The sequence below is a fragment of the Sporothrix schenckii genome (assembly GCF_000961545.1).
Source record: "Sporothrix schenckii 1099-18 chromosome Unknown Cont46, whole genome shotgun sequence".
Lineage (NCBI taxonomy): Eukaryota > Fungi > Ascomycota > Sordariomycetes > Ophiostomatales > Ophiostomataceae > Sporothrix > Sporothrix schenckii.
The window spans coordinates 680,276-700,005 of record NW_015971147.1 but is presented as its reverse complement, the minus strand read 5'-3'; the positions used below and the strand labels follow the sequence as shown (position 1 = coordinate 700,005).

Genomic DNA, 19,730 nt, shown 5'->3' with positions numbered 1-19,730 from the left:
CGCAACAAGACGAGTAAATCCACGTCCACACAGGGCACCAACAGGCAGGCGACCAAAATGGGGCCGTCAAGCAAAAAAAAAAAAAAAAACCAAGCAACGTAGCAATACAAAACAGGCGACGACCTAATTTCTAATTTGCCACAATCGAGAGCTGGGGATGCGGAGAAGAAGAAAGTGCGCAAGGCCGGAAGACGGAAAGCGGAAGGGGAAGGCCGCAGATCAGAGGCGGAAGACGGCAGACGGTGACTTGACAAAACGAGCACGATGTGCTCTCCCAATGAGGCGTCGTCTCTCGTCGCCGTTGTTCCGCTCTCAACCAGCTCCGCTTTTAGACGAGCGACCAAAAGCCTCCCTTTCCGCGATCGACGCCCCAAACGACGCGGCGGAGCGCGTCGAGACATGACTCCTGAGCCGTCCAATGGGCGTGCCGCTGGGCGAGATGTTGGACAGCCAGGCAGCCAGAGCCAGGCTGGACGGGCATAAGAGTGGTGGTGCGCCGTAGTTCATTCATAGTTAGCCATGGTTCGTCCTGTACGGGACCGGCATTCACATGCGCTCTCTTGGGACCGGTTGAGGGGAGTGTCTGTGTGTGTCTGTGTGCAATGTGATGTGTCAAACGAGAGGGTGTTATGAAAAAGACGAGTCAAAACCAAAGGCCAAGTGTAGTGAGCCTTTGGCCGTGAAGACGACACAACCCCGAGCCCCTTCTCGAGCCCTTCTCGAGCCCTTCCCGATCCCCTTCTGCCAATGAGGAACGGGCATCCCGTACGACGTACAAACTATCTCGTCCTTGTCGTCCCGCCAAGCCGGCCAGACCGTTGGCCGCCCAGGGGACCCCATCACGACGCGCCGGTTCGAGGCTGCCATTGGGTGGTGATCTGCTGGACATGCGGCGAGCAGCCAGCCACAATAGCCAATCGAGGCAAATTTCCGGTGGCATGCCGTACGACACGGAGAGCAAGATTACGCACAGGAGGGGCCCTGCAGTGTTTTTTTTTTTGTTCGATTATGAATCAGTATTTACAATGTGCTGCAGCAGCACGCTGGCTTGCAAGTGGCTCTGCCTCCAGGCTCCATCGTCTTTTTGGTCTTTTTGGTCTTTTTGGTCTTTTTGGTCTTTTTGGTCTTTTGGTCTTTTTGTGCCTCCGGATGCCCGTCATGGCTGGTCTTGGAACAGTAGCGCTGACAAAGAACGCGAGCACGAAACGCCAGCTCCTGTGCCGTCCTTTTCTCGGGTGGACGGCAGCCGTATTTTTGAAATTGTCATGAGGCAATCGTCGCACAAAACGAGGTGAGAAGTGAGACCGGCCGATGGTTTGGGAAACAAAACCCGCGGCGAATGGAGCCTTGCCCGTTTTGCACTGCCAGATCACCACTCGATGGGCAGGCGGAAGTACTCGACTAGATGCCGACTCGATGTTCGACTCGATGCCGACTAGATGCTCGGCTCGATGCTCGACTAGATAGACGATAGATAGACGACTGGATGCACCTAGCGCTGCAAAGAGACGATGCGCGCCGCAGGGAGCATCCATCTTGGGACGTATCATCTTTTTGCGATGCGCATCCTGCCCGAAAAAGTCGTGACGCAAACACGGTCCTCGGTGGTTTCGGTAATGGCCCGTTCATCAGCTGCATGTGCTCGAGTTCTTGGCTGTTAAGATTGTGACGGCCTTTCAGGTGATGAGATGTGCAAACATTTCCATATGACAAATATTCAAATATTCAAATCATTCAATCAAACCAATCCAATCAAGCAATCTCTGCTACGGGGAAAGAAGGAAAAAGAAACTACAGCCGAGGCAAACCACCCAGTCATGATTGAGTAATCATTGCCCCAGTAACGAGACGAGAGCGTGAAACAGTCAAGGAAGAAATAAAAGACAGTTGGAGACAGAAGAAAACACAGCTGACCGATGTCAGCCTGCTCGTCTTCAGCCGCCTCGAAACGATCGAGGATGGGCCGGTTGAGCCTGCTGAGCCTGCTGAGCCTGCTTAGCCTGGTCACAGCCTTGGACATACGACGTAATGAGTACGACACTGCTCCCCAATTTTGAACAATCCCTGCTGTCCTTCCCGCTCCCAACCCCTGCTCTCAGCTCGACCATGTCCGAAGGTCCTGGCCTTACGAACCTGGCGGCCTCCACAGCACCCCTGCTTCCATGACGACCCCAGTGAATACAGCCTAGCAACTGCAATGGACAAGAGTCCATCGACAGTGATCTCGATCTTGCCGCCTCAGAGTCCACATCCAAAATAAACATCGACCACGACCACGACCACGACCAGGGTCACAAAGAGAGGACGGGCCATTAACCGACTCGGCAACTTGCCAAATGTTTACGACATGACTGCTTTCACGTTCAAACATCGACATATTGCAGTGGCCGAGACTGCACGGACGTGGATGCCCCAACCCACAATGCAAGATGCCTCACAGGACCACCGGGGTCATTTGTTCTTTGCCAGTCCTGAAAGTCCCTTCACAGCCACCCCTCCCCCTTGTCTTCCCCACACTTCCGTTGTCCGCTTGCTTCAACTAAAAAGCACCGAGCAACCTATGGCCCAAGCGTCTTTTCCCGCCTTTTTCGTGTGCTGCACCCTGGTTTTGGGTTTTTGGGTTTCCATTTTTGAATTTAAATCTTTTACGATCCCGGTCGGAGAAATGCTCAGAATGATCGCTCGGCACGTCATCGTCGAGCTTGCCTTCCTTGTCAGGAAACCACTGGACGCCAACAAGCTCGAGAACCAAGGGAACAAGCCCAAAGGGCAGAAAAGTGGAAGGACGAGACGACGAGCGGGCAGGTCATACTATCTTGTCACGCTGGTCAAGGAGTGTGCTGGCGGTGTCTTCTGCAGAGTCTCTTGACGCGTCTTTCGTAGGGCTTCTGCAGAAATCGCATCGTGTGAATTGACGATTCTAATTCTCCGAAACGCCAGCTTGGACGGCGCTCATGACACGCTTTTGCGCGCTATTCAAGCAAGGGCTCGTACATTTTAAAATTGTGAAGAGTCGGGACTTTAAAGGACTTTCGAAACGCACATCATGCGCAAAAGATGATTGTCCGCGCCCCTACGCGAGCCGGCGCGAATCGTCGCGTCCAGTCTCGTTACGTGCTTCGAGTGCCTCGAGTGGTTTTTAGCCATTTGTCGTCCGGACTGTTGGGATCTTGTTTGATGACAATACCAATAGCAAAGACATGAGTGCATTCCAGACGCGTGAACAAAAGGACCATCCCGAAACGATCCAAGGCTCTCCAGGGATGAATATCAGGAACGAAAGGGCGGCCATCCAGGCACAAAAGGGCGACATCCAGGAACAAAAATGATGAAGACTAAAACCACAGATGGGCAAAAGGACAAAAGAACAATAGAATGAAAGGGCACACCCCTCTCACACGAAGCACGAAGATGTTGGAGAGCAGCTACGATTACGAGGAGGGTGTGTATATCTGAAGAGCGCGGATAGCATGGCGTGGACGTGAGCTTGAGACGCGAACAAGGGAGGTGGAATCGCAAACCAAAGGTGAGCGCCGACGTGAACGAACAGGAACGCGGAGCGTTAAGAGGTTGCATACAACGTGCTGAGCAGTCGTGGAGGGCACAATTCCATTCGAGAGTGATCTTCTGTCCTCCGATCCCGTACTACCTCGTCCTCTCTCGTCTGTCCTCCGATCCTGCTGCATCGACGACATCGTCCTCTTCTGCATCACAGCCGCAGGTTCCCTTGCGTGAAATGGAGTCAAACTGAACGGGTCTTTCGGCCTTGTTCTTCAGTGTGGCAACTTACAGATGCAGACTGCGCTGTCTTCATCGAGATCTTGTCCTCGCGACTGAGACTCCTTAAACCTTTTCGAATGTCGGACAGGCGCGTCGAAAATCCCAAGGCCAAAGAGGCCAAAGAGGTAAAAGAGGAAAAAGAGGCAAAAGAGGCAAAAGGTGAAAGGGAAAGGTCAAGTCACCAACGCTTCGCATCCCTTGCCTGCAAGAATAAGGATCAGCAGGAGGAAAGACAGCATCGAGCTGCTGGTTGTGGTTGTACACACATCTGCACTCAACGTTCCTTTGCAGACACACCTCACTCGACACTGGCAACGGCCACGCCGGGCACGGACCCGTTCTGGACGCTACGGAGGGCGTTTGTGGGCAGAGGCAGAGGACGACGGCCGTATTGTCCAACGGAAAACGCCGTGCGTCGTATGTCGTCGACCACAAACCAAGCGTGGGCTGGAGACCGTCGTCTTGGTCTCCCTTGGGAGCTTTGGAGAGGGCGGGCGGAGAGAAGGGAGGCCGAGACAACGCAAACTGGTGCTGTCTGAGAAACGAACGGTGGGGAGGAGCAGGAGACGAACGAAGCGAGAGAAGAAAGTGAGGGGATGTGCAAGTCGTGCGGAGGCTAGGAGGCTGGCCATTGTCCATTGATCCATACTAGATTTAAAACTAGATTTTTTTTTAAAAAAAAAAGAAAATTCAAATAAGACATGCATTACGCTAGTCTGCAGTAGGAAGCAAGACGCCGCAGCTGTCTAGGACCAAAGACGAAGCGAGAGTCACAGTCGAGACCAAAAGGGAAAGCAACATCGAGCAGGGGGAAACAATGTAGAGAGAACGTCCCCAAAAGGAAGCACAAAAGGAAACATAAAAGCAAGGATTGTCGACCAGGATAACCGGGAAGAGCGGCGATCACGAAGAGGGGCCGGTTGAGCCGCACTGGTCCAAGCCATGTCTCACTGGAGAGGGGTAGACGAGATGAGACGACATGATGGACATAGGAAAGGAATAAATAAGGAAATAAATAAGGAAATAAACAAGGAGATAAACAAGGAATAAGTATGGAAGAATGAAAGAACGACAAGATGAATGATCAAAAGAGACAAAGAAAAGAGATATCCAAGACACACAAGCGAGAGTCACGAGATGCACTCAGCTCGAAAGAGGCAGAACCAGGATGCAAGGCGGTTGATGCGCAAAACGGGGCTCGCAACAGCTACATGATGGTCATCTCGGCGTAGGAAGCAAGCAAATAATACGACATCGACGCAGCATCGCAATCTCCTATCCCCCGACTTCACAGTCTCTGAGCACGACACCGTTCTCTCGTTGTGGCATCTGGCCGGTTGGCGTTGTCATTTCTCGCAGTCGTGCGGATGGCTTTCGATCCACCCGATCCTTCCGCCACACGGAGGACCATTAACCATTTAGGAACATTAAGCGAACCGGTGAGGGCGAGCAAATCTTACAGTTGTGCATATGCCTTTCGGGCCAAGTGAGGCGTCCAAGTTACGCTGGCATTGCCTAGTCTGTCGCTCTCGGCCAGGCATTCCATCAGGAGCTCGCGGAAGACGGATGGCCAGCCGTGCGGGAGCGAGGCTGTTTGATTCGACTCGGCTTCGTGGTTTATAAAATACAACTTGCACGAGACGCAAGAGGATACGAATGACATTAGCAATGTAAACGCCACACAACGACTCTTTACTTCGTAGTTCTTGTCCAACACCAGCAGCTATTGACTCGCTAGCTCTGGCTTTTCGGTGAAGATGCACCCTTCGCCTTGCACGGCTATCGAAAGCACTAGTCGCCGTGCAAGGCTGGTGTCCCGTACGTGACGGCCGACCTAGTTTCCTCTGAGTCCGCCGGAAAGAATGCTCCACACAAAGCCTTGGATCGACCAAATTGGCGCATGTCGTACGTGATCAGTACTATGGACGCTATGGCAAGCCTTACATACGGTTGGACCAAGAACAGCGAAAGGAGAGGCAATGGATCACAGCGACGATTCGCACGCCGACAAAAACTAGCGAGGATCGTGACCATGGTGACGGATCGTGACGGAAGAAGGACGCTGGATGTGCAAGATGTAAAGTTGAAAAAGAAAACGAAGAAGAATAATAAGACCAGTTGGGCTCAAGTACAGTATAAGCAGGATGCAGTCCAGGGACATACCGCCAGAGGCACGTACGAAACGATGCATGTTTAAATTCAATAGTTGGAAACGCGATGCTGAAAACGGCTGGGCTACCCAGGGAGAGGCCATCTAAACGAGGCTATGTTAGGGCCAGTGTACAGTCAATGTGAAGAGAAAGTTGCCAAGAGTAGTGGTCAGTAAGTGTATGAGACGAAATGAAAAATATAAAAAGTAAACAAACAAGCGACTCAATATAAAATTCATGTGCAATATTCTGTATGGAAAGATACTAAATGTGCCCAGCGTCAAATGCAGATGTACTGTACCAGAAAAAAGACACAACCTTGACAAGAACGGTCAGAAAGCGAGAAGTGGAAAGAAAAAGTGGATGAGAAAGCGGACGAGAAAGACGGGCACACCCGGGGTTTCACGGATGCAGGACCTAAACGTACAAGAGGATAAATTGGGCCATTCTGTCGCTGGCAAGTAAGACCAACGAAGTGAAGAGGGAAATGGAGACGATATCCCAAGGCCACGTCTGGTTAAATTCTGCAAACGACCGAGGCGTCCAGGGAGATGTTTATACTGTTGGCCGCATCTCGCTTTGATGTACATAATTTTGTGCTTGACTGCAAAACGAGGTAGGGTTGCATTCGGAGTCCGGCTCAGATGGTCGAATTGCCATTGAGTCTAGGATCTGGCGACGCAGGGGCGTGCATAGTTAGTGAGGCTCAAGTGCAGAGTCAAAATCTAAACGAAACAATGTAAAATGGCAGTCCCAGTAAGGCCTATAACATACAAATGGAGCAAGGTGCACTCTGGCCCGGGCTTCGTGCCTTGTTGGTTTTCCTAATAAAAAGTCCAGTTCACCAAATAACTCCTATCTTGTGGTCGAGATAAGCCTCTTGTAGACAGGACGTCGACATGTAGGCCCTTCTCCTGTCCACCTCCTGTCGCTGCCATCGACTCGTCATCCACACCCTTTTCGTCGTGCTCCAAGCCGCCAATATCGATAGTGACTCCATTAGTCTGTCGACAATCCAGACACCTGCAAGACGGTCCGACGGGTCCAGAACTCCAGGACAGCAAATTGTACCCATTTCAGTAGCCACTAACAAGCATGTCGTGGACAGCTCCGACGGCAAAAATACAGAAAAAAAGAGAGCGACAAAGAGAGAGACACAGAGAGAGAGACTCCTTCGGCGAAAGACCTGTCCGCGCAGCATCTGGGCCACCTAGCTTGCCCCGTGTCCTTGCCCTCCAATCACAGCCGTCCGTCCCTTGCGCCAGCAGATGCCGAAAACGAGAGACATGCATTGCATTGCATAGGCGCGAGAGAAGAAAAAGCAAATAAAACAGGGCCAGACAGGAACACGAGACATGCAGGAAAAGGCGGGTGGCATGGCAATGACATGGGAAGCAGCTTACTCCGTCGGGGAAAGCGCACCCATGGACAGAACGGCTGCTTTCTGGCCCGTCGTCCTTCGTCTTGCAATGCTCAGTATCCGTAACCGTCCTGACAAAGCAACAGTTGGTAGTCTGGCCAACAAGGGCCTCGAATATCGTCGTGGCTGATCATCTCAGCAGACTCTGAAGACTTATGCATACATCCTCTGTGGCGATCTGCAGTCTGCAGTCTGCAGTCCATATTTCGAAGTTCATTTGAATTATGTTGCTCATCTATCTATTCGTTTGGATCTCTGTCGCTTTTGATTTTCTTTCCCCCACATCATGCACGGCAGTCTCACTGGACTGCTCACTTCGATGGCATACTGATCAGAGGGAAACGTCTGTCGTAGACACCGACCTGCCTCGTGACTGCACAGACACCCATCCAGACCCGCTCTCGTCATTTCGTGTACCGTTGTGTCGTGCGTCGGCCATCGGGTGTTCGATACTCTAGGCATTGAAGCCGCAAGCGAGACGAAATCTTGCGCTGGGCGGCCGTCGACGGGTAACTTGAAACGGGGTCGACAGAGACCACCTATCGCCGCTGTTCCGTCATCGCACAACGTGCAACACGGCGTCTTTTTGTTTCTCTTCTTATGGTAGCTAGAGAAAGAAAGGCAGCTCACGAGTCCAAGAGTCCACCTGTGCTTGTTTCTCGGCTCCTTGTTGCCACTTCCGGCGTCACAGCAAAGAGATATTCTCCCCGAACCTGATAAGCCAGAGTGCCATATATATAACTGACTGCACTGCAACACGAGGCACGAGAGCAACCGGGAAACCAGCGGTGAGAAGGCAAAGGGAGGGTCCCGATGCTCGCCCCTCACGCGCCAGCTACAGCCACGTCGTCGTCGGAGACGTCCTGCATTGCCTCATCCATCTCCTCTGCCGTCGCCTCAAGACCCTCGGAGCTCATAAAGTTGTTGTCCTTTTCTTCGGCTGTGGGTGCGAGGACAGTATGTTAGCAAATTGGTCAAGCAATGCAAGTAGACGCTGGTCACGCGAGGAAAACGTGAGGGGGGGGGGGGGAAACAGGATAAAGAAACACGTAAACAAAAAGGGACATACTCTTGGGCTCGACCAGCAGGTTCTCCTGCACCTCGCAGTCCACCAGCACCGACTGCGCACCAATCTCGCTGCGCTTGCCCAGGATGCACCGCGTGAGGCGGGCGCCCTTGCCCACCACGACGCCCTCCATCAGCAGGCACTGGTGCAGCTTCGCGCCCTCCTGGATCTGGCAGTTGGCACCAATCACGCACTCCTTGATGGAGACCTTTTCCTCGACCGTCACGTTGTCGGCCACCAGGCTGTCCGGCCGCGTCACCGTCGTCCGCGGTTTGACGCCCTCGGGGTACGCCACCTTCTTGGTGTGCGCAAACGGCGACGCCAGCGCCAGAGCGGCCGCACTGTCGGCCGGCACGCCCGCCGCCAAGGCCATCTCCTCGACGGACGGCAGCTTGGCCAGCTGCAGCGACACCGTCAGCAGCAGCTGCGACGTGTCGACACGGCGGATGAGCGGCGCCGTGGCGGCCGACGGGTGCACGTAGGCCAGCAGGGGCGGCATCTGCTGGCGCTGGTCATGGTCGGCTGCGGCAGCAGCCGCCGTGGATGCTTGTGCTGCTCCAGCGTTTTCAAGATCGGCTGCCGGCGTGGTGAGCGGCGCCGACGATACAAGCGTCGCTGCCGCGCTGGTCGGGCCAGCGCCAGACGTCAGGCTCCGTGCCCACTGCCCACGACTGCGGCCGGGCGAGGCAGACGACTGGTGACGGGCTCCGTCAACACCGTCAGCTCCGTCAGCACCGTCAGCTCCGTCGGGACCGTTGTGACCGCCCGTACTGCTGCTGCTGTCGCTGTTGCCACCACCCGCGGGCGCACAGTACGTCTGCAGCGCCTTGCCCACGCCCAGCTTCTCGGGCAGGCCGTGCTGCCACTCCGCCTTGGCCCACCATCCCAGCACGTCCTCGCCGATGCTGTCCATGTGCTCGTTGGCCTGCACAAAGTCCATGACCCAGTGCGGGAACACGTAGATGTGCGCGTCGCGGTGCGTCGTGCGCATGCGCAGCCCCCGGTGCCGCCGCAGCAGGCCCTGGCGCGTCGGGTAGCCGTTTTTCGCCTCGGTCACATCGTTGAGCGAGTCCGTCGGCATGGCTGTGACCACGCGCTCGAGGTGGGCGACGACTGACGTCGCTGTCGTCTTGGCGTCGGTGGCTGCCTGTGACGACTCTTTGGACAACGGCACCGTCGCCACAAAGTCCTTCTCTTCGCTCTTGACCGCCGGAATGCCCGTCCGCGTGTCGTACCACACCCCCAGGCCGCCGCTGTGCGTCGCAAAGCCGTTGCCGTTCCGTGTACTGGGTGACGCATTCGCATTGGCGTTGGCGCCGCCCTCGGACAAGAAATACCGGCCCAGGCCCTGATCCTGCAGCAGGTCCGCCAGGGACGCCGCCTTGACCATCCAGGCCTGCAGCAGCTTTTCGCCGCCGAGCTCGCAGACCAGATCGCACGGCAGCACCAGAAAGTCGGCCGTCACCAGCGCGCGCACCTCGGGCAGCCGCAAGATCGCAGCCGTGCCTGTCGTCTGATCCAGGTCCGGGGGCGCCAGGACGGACGGCGCAGGAAGGCTTGTCAGGAACGGGTTTGTGCTGAGGGCCGCCTTGATCGCTTCGCTTGCCGAAGGGGGGCAGATGAGTGTGATGTCTGCGCAGCCACGTTGTTAGCGAACAGAGCCAATACTGCTACGGCATCGGTGATCGGTGTCTTCCTCCGCCAGCCGTAGAAGACGCACCAGTAATGCCTGCTCGGTTACAAAAGTCGAGGGGATACCAGACCATCGGCCGGTTCGCGATCGGTAGCAGGGCTTTGGGGTTCTCGTCCGGGTTGGCCGTGAATGTAGGGAAGGACGAGCCAGGGCCACACAGGATCAGGGCCTGCAGGCCGGTGCCCTTGGTAACCGCGTGCGGCATCGTCGCGGTTGGAGAGCTCTGGCGAGGTCGAGACGGAAAATATGACGATTATAGAAAAGAAAAAAAAAGAAAAATGAAGAAAAAAAAAAAGGGCGCTCGTAAGACAATGTTCGTATGCCGTCGATTTGCCAGATGTTTATGCAGTCGTCATCTAATTGTCGTCGCTGTAGACAATCTGCGCTCGCTCCGTGCTCCGAAAGGTCGTCGACGTCGCCAGCCACTGGCGATCCAATGTCCTGATGCGCACCACAACGTCTTGACTCATTGCTTGTAGAGGCGTTCAGTGGCTGATTCATGCCTGACACATCAGGCGGCAATCTTGACAAAAGTGGAGCCGTCTGGGCCTTCCTTCCCGGAACAGCACAGAAAATTCTGGCCACGGCAAGAGCACTGGCGCTATCGGACGGCGGGGTTGTGCCTGCCAAAATCAGTGGTGGCGGCACAGCAATTCTGCCCGTTTGGGCAGTACCTCAGCTTGCTAATACTTTCCAACCTGCGACACGGCTGTGACTCAAGATCCAAACACGACGACCACACGAGATCGCAACGGACACACTTGAACGCACGCGCGGCCCCGCCAGTTCCGTACTCCTCCCTCTCTGGACATATCAGGCCGTTCTTTGCACACCCCGGCATGCAGTTGAGGCTGCCAATTGCACGCAACCGCCGCTCCATCGCCAGCAGTTTTGCTCGTTTCACTCCGTCGACCTCGCAGACGTCGCTCCGACAACTTCGACAGACACCGCCGCTGCAACGCCTCTCCTCTCCCGCTGCTGGTGCCGTTGGTACTCGACTCTACTCTCTTTGTCCCCCCGTCGACCCGCGCAGACACCCACTCCATCCTTGGCCGCGCCGACCGCTCTCCGCGACTGCAGCCTCGTCGACAATCAGAACAGAAAACGTTTTACATTCGCGCAAGACCAAGGCGCAGCGCAGAGAGCTTGTCACAACACGTGCCGCGAGCGAAGAATTCAGCGACGACGTCGAGCACGACCTAGACAGCGGCATGGCGTCCAAAGAAGGAAAGGACAAGGCCAAGGGCCCGGCCGTGCAGCTGAAGACGCCCAAGGGCACGCGCGACTGGACCGGCGCCGACATGATTCTGCGCGACGAGATTTTGTAGGTCCCCCACGCCCACACAGCCGCTCACACTCGCTCACACCACGGCTTGCATCCATCCTCCCGTACTGACAACCCAGCACTACCATCACCGACGTCTTCAAGCGCCACGGCGGCGTCCCCTTGGATACCCCTGTCTTCGAGCTCAAGGAGGTGCTTGCTGGCAAGTATGGCGAGGACTCGCGCCTCATCTACGACCTGGCCGACCAGGGCGGCGAGCTGACTGCGCTGCGCTACGACCTGACCGTGCCCTTTGCCCGCTTCCTGGCCATGAACAAGGTCCAGCAGATCAAGCGGTATCAGATCGCCAAGGTCTACCGCCGCGACCAGCCGGCCGTGGCCCGCGGCCGCATGCGCGAGTTCTACCAGTGCGACTTTGACATTGCCGGCACCTACGACCGCATGATCCCCGACGCCGAGATCCTGCGCGTCATCTGCGAAATCTTCGACGCCCTCCAGGAGCCCATCGTCATCAAGCTCAACCACCGCCAGATCCTCGACGGCCTCTTTGCCGTGTCCGGTGTGCCCGCCGACAAGATCCGCACCATCAGCTCCGCCGTTGACAAGCTCGACAAGCTGCCGTGGGCCGACGTCAAGAAGGAGATGGTGGACGAGAAGGGCCTCGATGCGGCCGTCGCCGACCGCATCGGCGACTACGTCAAGCACAGCGGCGACATCCCCGCCATTGTCGCCCTGCTCAAGGCGGACGCCGCGCTCTGCGCCAACAGCGACATCCAGCAGGGCCTCGACGACATGGAGCTGCTCAACGGCTTCCTCGAGGCGCTCGGCGTCCCCAGCACCAAGGTGTCCTTTGACATGGCCCTCTGCCGCGGCCTCGACTACTACACCGGCCTCATCTTTGAGGTCACGGCGCAGCCGAGCGCCGCCGCCGTTGAGACGGATGCCGCACCGGCGGGTGGCACCAAGCCGCCCAAGAAAAAGGGCGGCGAGGAGATCCAGGTGGGCAGCATTGCCGCCGGCGGCCGCTACGACAACCTCGTCGGCATGTACGGCAAGACGCAGATCCCCTGCGTCGGCATCTCGTTTGGCGTCGACCGCATCTTCACCATCATGAAGGCCAAGCGCGAAAAGGCAGAGGGCCGGTCGCGCGTGCGCGAGACGGACGTCTACGTCATGGCCTTTGGCGGCGGCAGCTTCAACGGCCTGCTCAAGGAGCGCATGCAGGTCGCACGCCGCCTGTGGGACGCCGGCATCAAGGCCGAGTTTGCCGCCAAGACAAAGCCGCGGCTGCCCCAGCAGTTCAAGGCCGCCGAGGACGTGCCGCTGGGCGTCATCCTGGGCGAGGACGAGCTGGCGAATGGCCAGGTGCGTCTCAAAGTCTTGGGGACCGGCGGTGCCGAGGCCGACGAGAAGGACCGGGGTCAGCTGGTGTCCGAAGATGACCTGGTCGCCGAGATCAAGAAGCTTTTGATTTGAAAAAAAAATAGAATGAAACAATTGAAAAGAAAGAAAAAACGAAAATGGACAATGGAAAATGGAAAAAATTCTTATAGGAAAAGAGAAGAAGAGCCCATGCTTGGCCGATGAAGCATTGTTAACCAAAAATTCTCAGGATGGGATGGTACAAAACGTTAGGTACATAGACTTTCTGTTATGGCATTTAGACGAGAGCAGCACAGCAAAGAAAATAGCCGCATAAAAATGATACAAAGTTCCAAAAACAAGATATCACGACGATTCAATGCAGGTCATGGACAAGGCTGTTCATCATTGAAAGTCTAGAAAGCCGCAGTGCCTGCCGTGTTCCCCCAAAAAAAGAAACTCCCAAATGAACAAAATGCAGAATGCAAATACCAAAAAACCAGAGACCCAGGAAACCGACATGAAGCGCTCGCATCCACAATCCCCTCCCTCTTCATTATGCAGCATATCGCAACAATGCGCCGTCTCCGTCGTCGTCGCCTTTGCTCATTTCGTCAGAGCAGAGCAGAATCCCACCTCACGCAAAACTGTCTTCAGCACCCCATTGACGCTCCCCCGTGGCCCCATTTTTGACACCATCGTCGACGGTCTTGCCGCCGCCGCTCTTGGACGGCCTTCCGCTTCCAGTCTTAGCCTCGTTGCTCACAATGCCCTTGGCGTTCAGCGCATGCCACACCTCGTCACGAACATCACCCAGCCCGCGGTCAACTGCCAGGCCGTCGAGCGTCTTGAGGGTGGCACAGGCGTCTCCCAGCACCTGGCTGTAGACCCGCCGGCGCATTCCCGTGGCCAGGTCCAGCCGACTGCAGTATGCCTTGTCGTGGTCTGCGTCGGCCAGCGGCAGCGTGAACGGTTCGGGTGTCGCGGCTGCCGCGTCCGCCACATCAGGGCCGCTGCTGGCAGTCGTCGTGCTGCTGACCGCGGTGGCGCTGGGCACAGACACGTGCGGGTAGAAGCCTTGCGTCACCGGATTGTCCCGCAGGTCGACTTCCGTCAGATGCGCAAACGTCGCGAGTGTCTGGATGACCGCAAAGGCCTTGGCCAGCCGGTTGCCGACCGCGAGCACCTTTTTGAGCCGCGAGATGCCACCCAGCGGGCCCAGGTCTGTGAGTGCGTTGAAGTTGAGGTTGACCTTGCGCAGGTTGGGCACGGCGCGGCCCAGGTGCACCGGCAGCGATGTCAGACCGCAGTTGGCCAGCTCCAGCAGCTGCAAATTCAAAAAGTCCACGGGCGGGTCGAAGCTCTCAAGGCGGTTGCCCGACAAATAGAGCTTGCGGATCTCGTACGCGTGATACAGGGACGAGATGTCCAGGCGCGCCCTGTTGCTGTCGTCGCTGGCGCCGCCACCTGTGCCTGTCTGCTCCGTCTGCTGCTGCTCGCGGAGGGATACACTGTCCAGCCGCGGCGTCTTGGAGAAGCCGCGCACGCGTACGAGGCAGTTGCGGTCCGCAAACAGCACCCGCAGCGACGGAAGGCCGCCCACGTCCAGCACTGCCAGCTGATTGTCGCTCACATTCAGCGTGCGCACGTGGGGCAGTGCGCCGTAGGTCTCGGTCGTGAAGGCGGCAAGCCTGTTGCGCCGCAGGCTGAGCGTAGAAAGCGACACGAGCTGGTCGAGGCCCAACGCCGACTCGATCTGATTGTCGTCGAGGTCCAGCTCGACCAACTTGTGCAGCCGCGTGCCGTCAAAGTCGACTGCGGAGATCTGGTTGCCTCGTGCCCGCAGTGTCTGCAGAGCGTCGTGGTACTTGAGACCGTCCAGGTTCTCCAGGCCGCAGTTGTCGGCCTTGAGCCCGCGCAGGTGCACCAGGTTCTTGAGTCCCGAGAGCGTCTTGATGTCGTTGTTTGAGATGTCGAGATACTGCAGGTTGGCGAGGCTCGTCCACGACGTGAGCTCCGACAGCTGGTTGTCCACCACCCGCAGATGGCGCACACTCAATGGGATGCCTGATAGATTGCGGAGCGCATTGCCGGCCGCATCGAGCGACACCAGCTGCGGGCAGAACTCGTCCAGCTTGTGCAGGCTCCCCAGGCTCTTGCCATGCACGTCCAGCTCCTCCATGTCCTCCCAGTACGGCTCAAACGGCTCCACCTCCGTCAGCCGGCTCACAAGGTTACGGAGACTCTGCGCCATCACCGCTTTCGAGTTGTCTCCCGTCACCAGGTGCCGGTCGCCCAGCACGTAACTGGCTTCCAACGCCAGCGACCGCTCCTGGTGGATCGTGAACTCGGACATGGGGCTCAGCGACAGCATACCCACGTACTGGGCCATAACCTCTTCGTCATCCGCGCGAGGAGCCGGGCCGGGCGTCGTCACTAGAACACTAACACTGGTCTGGCGCTGCGAGACAAGCTCGGAATGTTCGTCACCGTGCTCTTCACCGTCCGAGCCGGGCACAAGCTCACTACGCTCGCCGACCAAACTCAGCTCCCGGTTCCGTGCAGAGGCGTTGCCACGCGAGTGGTTGGTGTCGTCCTCCTCGCGCTCGTCGATGCGCGACACGGGACGCGGAACAAACGCCTGGCCGGCCACCGAAAGTTTCCGGGCCGGCCCACGCGAGGCACTGCGAGACCGAAGACTGCTGCTGTTGCTGCTCCCATGGTCACCGCTGGCTGTGCTCGTAAATTTCACAGACACTGTTCGCCGGCCACGACGGGCAGATGCGGCCGCCGCATTCTGGAGGGATTCGTCCGGGCTGCGGTCCATTCGGGACTCGCTGTCGTCCCCCACCATAAAATCTTGAATAATCGACGCTATCGGAGACGAGAAGCTGATGGCGAGGTTTCGCTTCGACCGGGTTGGCGACGACGAGTGCGCAAGGCGGCCCTCGTCGATACTAATTTCGTGCTCCACAATCGTGTCGTTGTCTGTCTCACTCACAACAACCACAGGCGACTGAGTCGGCTCAGTGCCATTGGAAGCGCCGCTTGTGCTGGGCCTTGGCAGAGGTAAGCTCGACTTCGTAAAGAGAACGGGCCCAGTAGACTTCATAGGGCTGGCCACCGCTGGCTTGAGGTTGTGCAGCTCCATTGTGGCATCGACGCTTAAATCGGGGATGTCTACAAAGGGGTCCTCCTCGCTTCCTTCAGAAGGCAGAATGTTATGCATGCTCGGAGCATCGCGCAGGCTGGGGATGTGCTGCGTGTTCTGGACGCTGCCGCCGCTTCCGTTCCGCCGTTTGATCCAGATGTTGCGGTCACGGTCGAGCATCATGTTGCCGACCTGGTCGGGTATCAAGTGGGATACTGTCTGAGGAGCGATCGTCTTCCTAGTGTCTGAGCCGCGAGACGACCCCGTTGGAATCGAGCTGACCGTAGAGTGTCCAGAGGAGGCCGATTTTTGAGAAGCTTGGGACGGGTTGTCGTCGTGCACACCAGCGCCAAACTCGTCTCGGGGGCGCATCGAGATGCGAATGTTTGGCGGATCGCTGATATCCTCACTCCCGTGCAGTCGCGTGCGGCTGCGGATGGCAATGCTGTCCTGCACCGCCTGTGCAGCCTCCTTCTCCGCCCGGATCGCATGCTGCGCAAGATTGATCGATCGAGTGGTAGTCGTCACGATGTCGCCCAGGTCGCTGCGTTCTTCGTACTTCTTGAGCCGTGCCAGGATCTCCGGGTCCTCCTGCATCCGCGCCGCACGCGGCACCGGTTTGCCCTCACGGCTCGGTGGGCGCGAGAAGGGCTCCTTTGTTGATTCCTGGAATGACACCTCGTCCTCCTCCGAGGCCGGAGCAGCCACGGGCGTCTCCATCTCCGACTCGTCCACACTAGCAAGGCCGCCCTGCGCGCCGACACCGCGGTTCCGGCACATGTTGATAATCATTTGGGCCTCGCTCAGAAAGTCCTCGGTCGCAATAGAGGGCTTGCGTTCCCCGTCGGCCCCTGGACCATCGGCACGCATATGGGGACCGCTGACTGAGTTGTCCGACCAGGCTGCAGACGAGCCTCTAGCGTCATGGTCAACGCCGAAGCCGTCACCTTGGCGGTCGTTGTTGCTCAGGTCATATGTGCGATCGTGCGTACGGTTGTATCCTTTCTCGTCGGCACTGAGATCGGAATTCTTTTCCCGCAGGACAGAGGACCGCTGGCTCGGCGTCGGCGTACGAGGCCGCAGGATGTCGCGGTTGGCCAGGACTTCGGGGTCGGCGTGTTGGAACTCGTCGCCATCACGCGCGTCTCTGCGCTTTCGCCCAATAACGGACTGCATGGTGGTATGTGATGCCTGGACCGGATCAAGCGGCGTCTGGGACGCCTGTGACGCTTCGAAGCCAAAGGCAACATCAGACTTGTGCAGCGTCCGTCTCCGTTTTGGTGTTGGGTCCTTGGATGGCGATGTCCGGGGGCGCTTCCCCTCCGAGCCAATTTCAGCAACCCGTCGAGGCGTCGCCAAAACAGGAATTTTGCCCAAGGAAGCAGCAGGGTCCGCCGGCTCGGTCCGCTTCTCAGCTGTGCTCGGCCGGCTCGACATGGCGCCGCGGCTCTGGCGCATCCGCTGAATGTGAAGATTATCTTGCTTCTTTTCGGTGAGCACGGGAGAGAACACGTCATCGGCATGTGTCGATTTGCTCTCCTCATGGTCGGCATGTGTGCCTTCATCCGCAGTCTGGTCCGCTGGCAGATGAGAAGCGTCATCGCCTCCAAATTGGAAGTCGTCCAGCTCTCCAGCGCCAAATTGCGCAGACGACTGGCGAGATTCTGACTTCTGGATTCCTGCCACAAATGCCTGCGCTATTTCGGTATGAGAAGCACCGTCCACGCCAAGGTTTGCTGAACGATCGGCTGAGTTGCGAGAGCCGTTTGACATTTGGTCTTCGAACTGACTGATGCGCCGCATCAAGGTTTGGTTTGTAAATGTGTCGTAGGGGCCAAAGAGCTTGAGCGGGCTACCGCCACCGGACTGCTGCAGTTGCTGCCGTGAGAGGCTGCCGCGCTTTTCGGGGCTCGGATTCGGCACACGAGGAACCTCGGGACCAGGGCGGCTGTCTACAGTGTCGATATCGATACGAACGGATGCGAACTGTTTTGGTGTGCTTGCTTGAAGAGATTCTTCCGGCAGCAGCTCGGACGTGTCATTGCCCATCGGGGGACTCAGCATGCGGTCGCGGAATGAGCCGTCAGCTGAGCGTCCACCCCGCCGGAAGTTGATGAAACCGCCCATCTTGTCGTATTCCTCCGTGTTGTCGACGTTGAGAGATTTTCCTCCAATGCTGACGACCCGGTTCCCTGCGGCAGCGGCTTGCTCGACGTCATCGGCCAACACCATCTGATTCCAGCGAAGATTTTCCAGGCGCCTCTTGAGCTCACCCGAAGGCAGCTCCGTAGGGGCAAAGACGGCACCGTCCTTGTTCTTTTCAGGTGAGATCATAATCGCGCTGAAGCTCTCGTTACGGAGCACGCTCTGGCCACTCACCGCTCGTGACCCGCCATCGACCGGATAGTGTATTTGGCTCCCATCGGAAGGCGGCATGGACTCCACCCCGTTCGGTGCGTCCTGGAAGTGGCGCTGCACACTTCCGTCTTGCCCATCTTCTTCCTCTTCAGCATTCTCTTCACAGCCCAGCTCCTCTTCATAGGCTGCAGACTCTTCGATCACCGGGTCCAGGGCGTGCCAGTGTGGTTGTTCGGGGAGCTGTGGGGCGGCAGACTCGTCAAAATTCGCTGACGAGTCGTACGGCACGGCATGCACTGGTGGACTAGACGGCATTGTCATGTCGTGGGTTATCCGCCGCCGTTCTTGGAACGCTTCGTCATCTTCTCCCTCTTCCTCCTCGTCCTGCTCCTCGTCATCCAATGCCAGTGCATCTTCTTTTGTGTGTTGCTGATGGTAGTCATGTGGTTCGTAGCCACCATCATCCTCAGGCCCTTTTTCTACCACCACAGAAACATCGTCGGGTGTCGTTGAACCTGGTGGATTAAACATATTTTCGAGCCCCACCTTGGCAGATGTGAACAGATCACGTTGCTCGCCGTAGGCCAAACCGCCCTGGACAAGCCTTCGCCGCCACTCGGGCGTGTCTCCGCCACCCTTGCCGGGTGACACACCGTGAGGCTTGTGGTCGACGGTGTTATGGATAACGGAGCCGAGAGACGAGGCAGACACGGATCGTTGTGATGGCCCGCGGCGCGACTGCAGCTGCTGCACGTCCTGCACTTTGTACTCGTTCGAGAGCTTGGAGGGGGATGGCCGACGATTGGAGCCAAAGATGTTGATATCATTGGCGCTCCGCTCACTGAGAACATTGCTACTGTTGGCAGGCGAGAGGTCCTGGCCGTGGCGCACTGAGCCAAAGAGACGTCCGCTGCTGCCCCGCGAGGTGGGCGTTGTGCTGTGTGTTTTGCTGGTAAATTTTGTTGTATGGGTGGGCGAGTGCGATGGCTCCGAGCCGGCCTGGGACACCCAGTCCTCGGACAAAGAGTCAAGCCAGGCGTTCGCCATGATGTGGGAATGTTTGTCACGCGGAAATGAAAATGTCGGCTGAGGGGGTGAAGTTTGTCGTCGTAGTCGAGATCGTGATAATCGTGATGGTCGGGGAATAGACGCGTCCTACCGCAAGGCCATGACACCTTCGGCACCGGCAAAAAGGAAGATATTTGGAGTCACTAGAATGGGAGCGAGCGCAAAATAGCAGTGGATGCAAAAGAGGTGGTCGTGCGTCGGCGGCTATGGTCTTTTGGTGATGGTGCTGTTCGATTATTTGCACAAACCCAAACCAAGCAGGCCAGCGATAAGATATGCCCGGTAAGAGAACAGGAAGTCGAAAGCAACGAAGCAGGATAAAATAAAAAGGTCGAAGTTGTCGAGTCTATCGCAGAGGCTGTGGGCTGCAGCATACAGCTGTCGTAGTCACTGTCGT

The 19,730-nt window shown here is 57.2% G+C and overlaps 5 protein-coding genes across 5 annotated transcripts; 2 read left to right on the top strand and 3 right to left on the bottom strand.

Moving 5' to 3' along the window:
• Window positions 1–328: 328 nt before the first annotated feature.
• SPSK_04573 (uncharacterized protein) lies at window positions 329–940 on the bottom strand (the record flags this gene model as incomplete). Its single annotated transcript, XM_016731375.1, has 2 exons — window positions 329–593; window positions 777–940. The coding sequence occupies 2 exons, from the start codon at window positions 938–940 to the stop codon at window positions 329–331; spliced, it is 429 nt and encodes a 142-aa protein (XP_016586534.1).
• A 2,917-nt stretch (window positions 941–3,857) lies between these two features.
• Window positions 3,858–4,319, top strand: SPSK_04631 (uncharacterized protein; the record flags this gene model as incomplete). The annotated part of the gene is made up of 1 exon (XM_016731431.1): window positions 3,858–4,319. The coding sequence occupies one exon, from the start codon at window positions 3,858–3,860 to the stop codon at window positions 4,317–4,319; it is 462 nt and encodes a 153-aa protein (XP_016586533.1).
• Window positions 4,320–8,174: 3,855 nt separating this feature from the next.
• On the bottom strand, window positions 8,175–10,314 carry SPSK_04054 (translation initiation factor eIF-2B subunit gamma; the record flags this gene model as incomplete). Its single annotated transcript, XM_016730867.1, has 3 exons — window positions 8,175–8,290; window positions 8,420–10,048; window positions 10,137–10,314. The coding sequence occupies 3 exons, from the start codon at window positions 10,312–10,314 to the stop codon at window positions 8,175–8,177; spliced, it is 1,923 nt and encodes a 640-aa protein (XP_016586532.1).
• Window positions 10,315–10,948: 634 nt separating this feature from the next.
• SPSK_04102 (histidyl-tRNA synthetase) lies at window positions 10,949–12,870 on the top strand (the record flags this gene model as incomplete). Its single annotated transcript, XM_016730913.1, has 2 exons — window positions 10,949–11,433; window positions 11,514–12,870. 2 exons carry the CDS (start codon window positions 10,949–10,951, stop codon window positions 12,868–12,870), a joined length of 1,842 nt encoding a protein of 613 aa, XP_016586531.1.
• Window positions 12,871–13,393: 523 nt separating this feature from the next.
• On the bottom strand, window positions 13,394–19,312 carry SPSK_03844 (uncharacterized protein; the record flags this gene model as incomplete). The annotated part of the gene is made up of 1 exon (XM_016730659.1): window positions 13,394–19,312. One exon carries the CDS (start codon window positions 19,310–19,312, stop codon window positions 13,394–13,396), a length of 5,919 nt encoding a protein of 1,972 aa, XP_016586530.1.
• Between the last annotated feature and the right edge of the window lie 418 nt (window positions 19,313–19,730).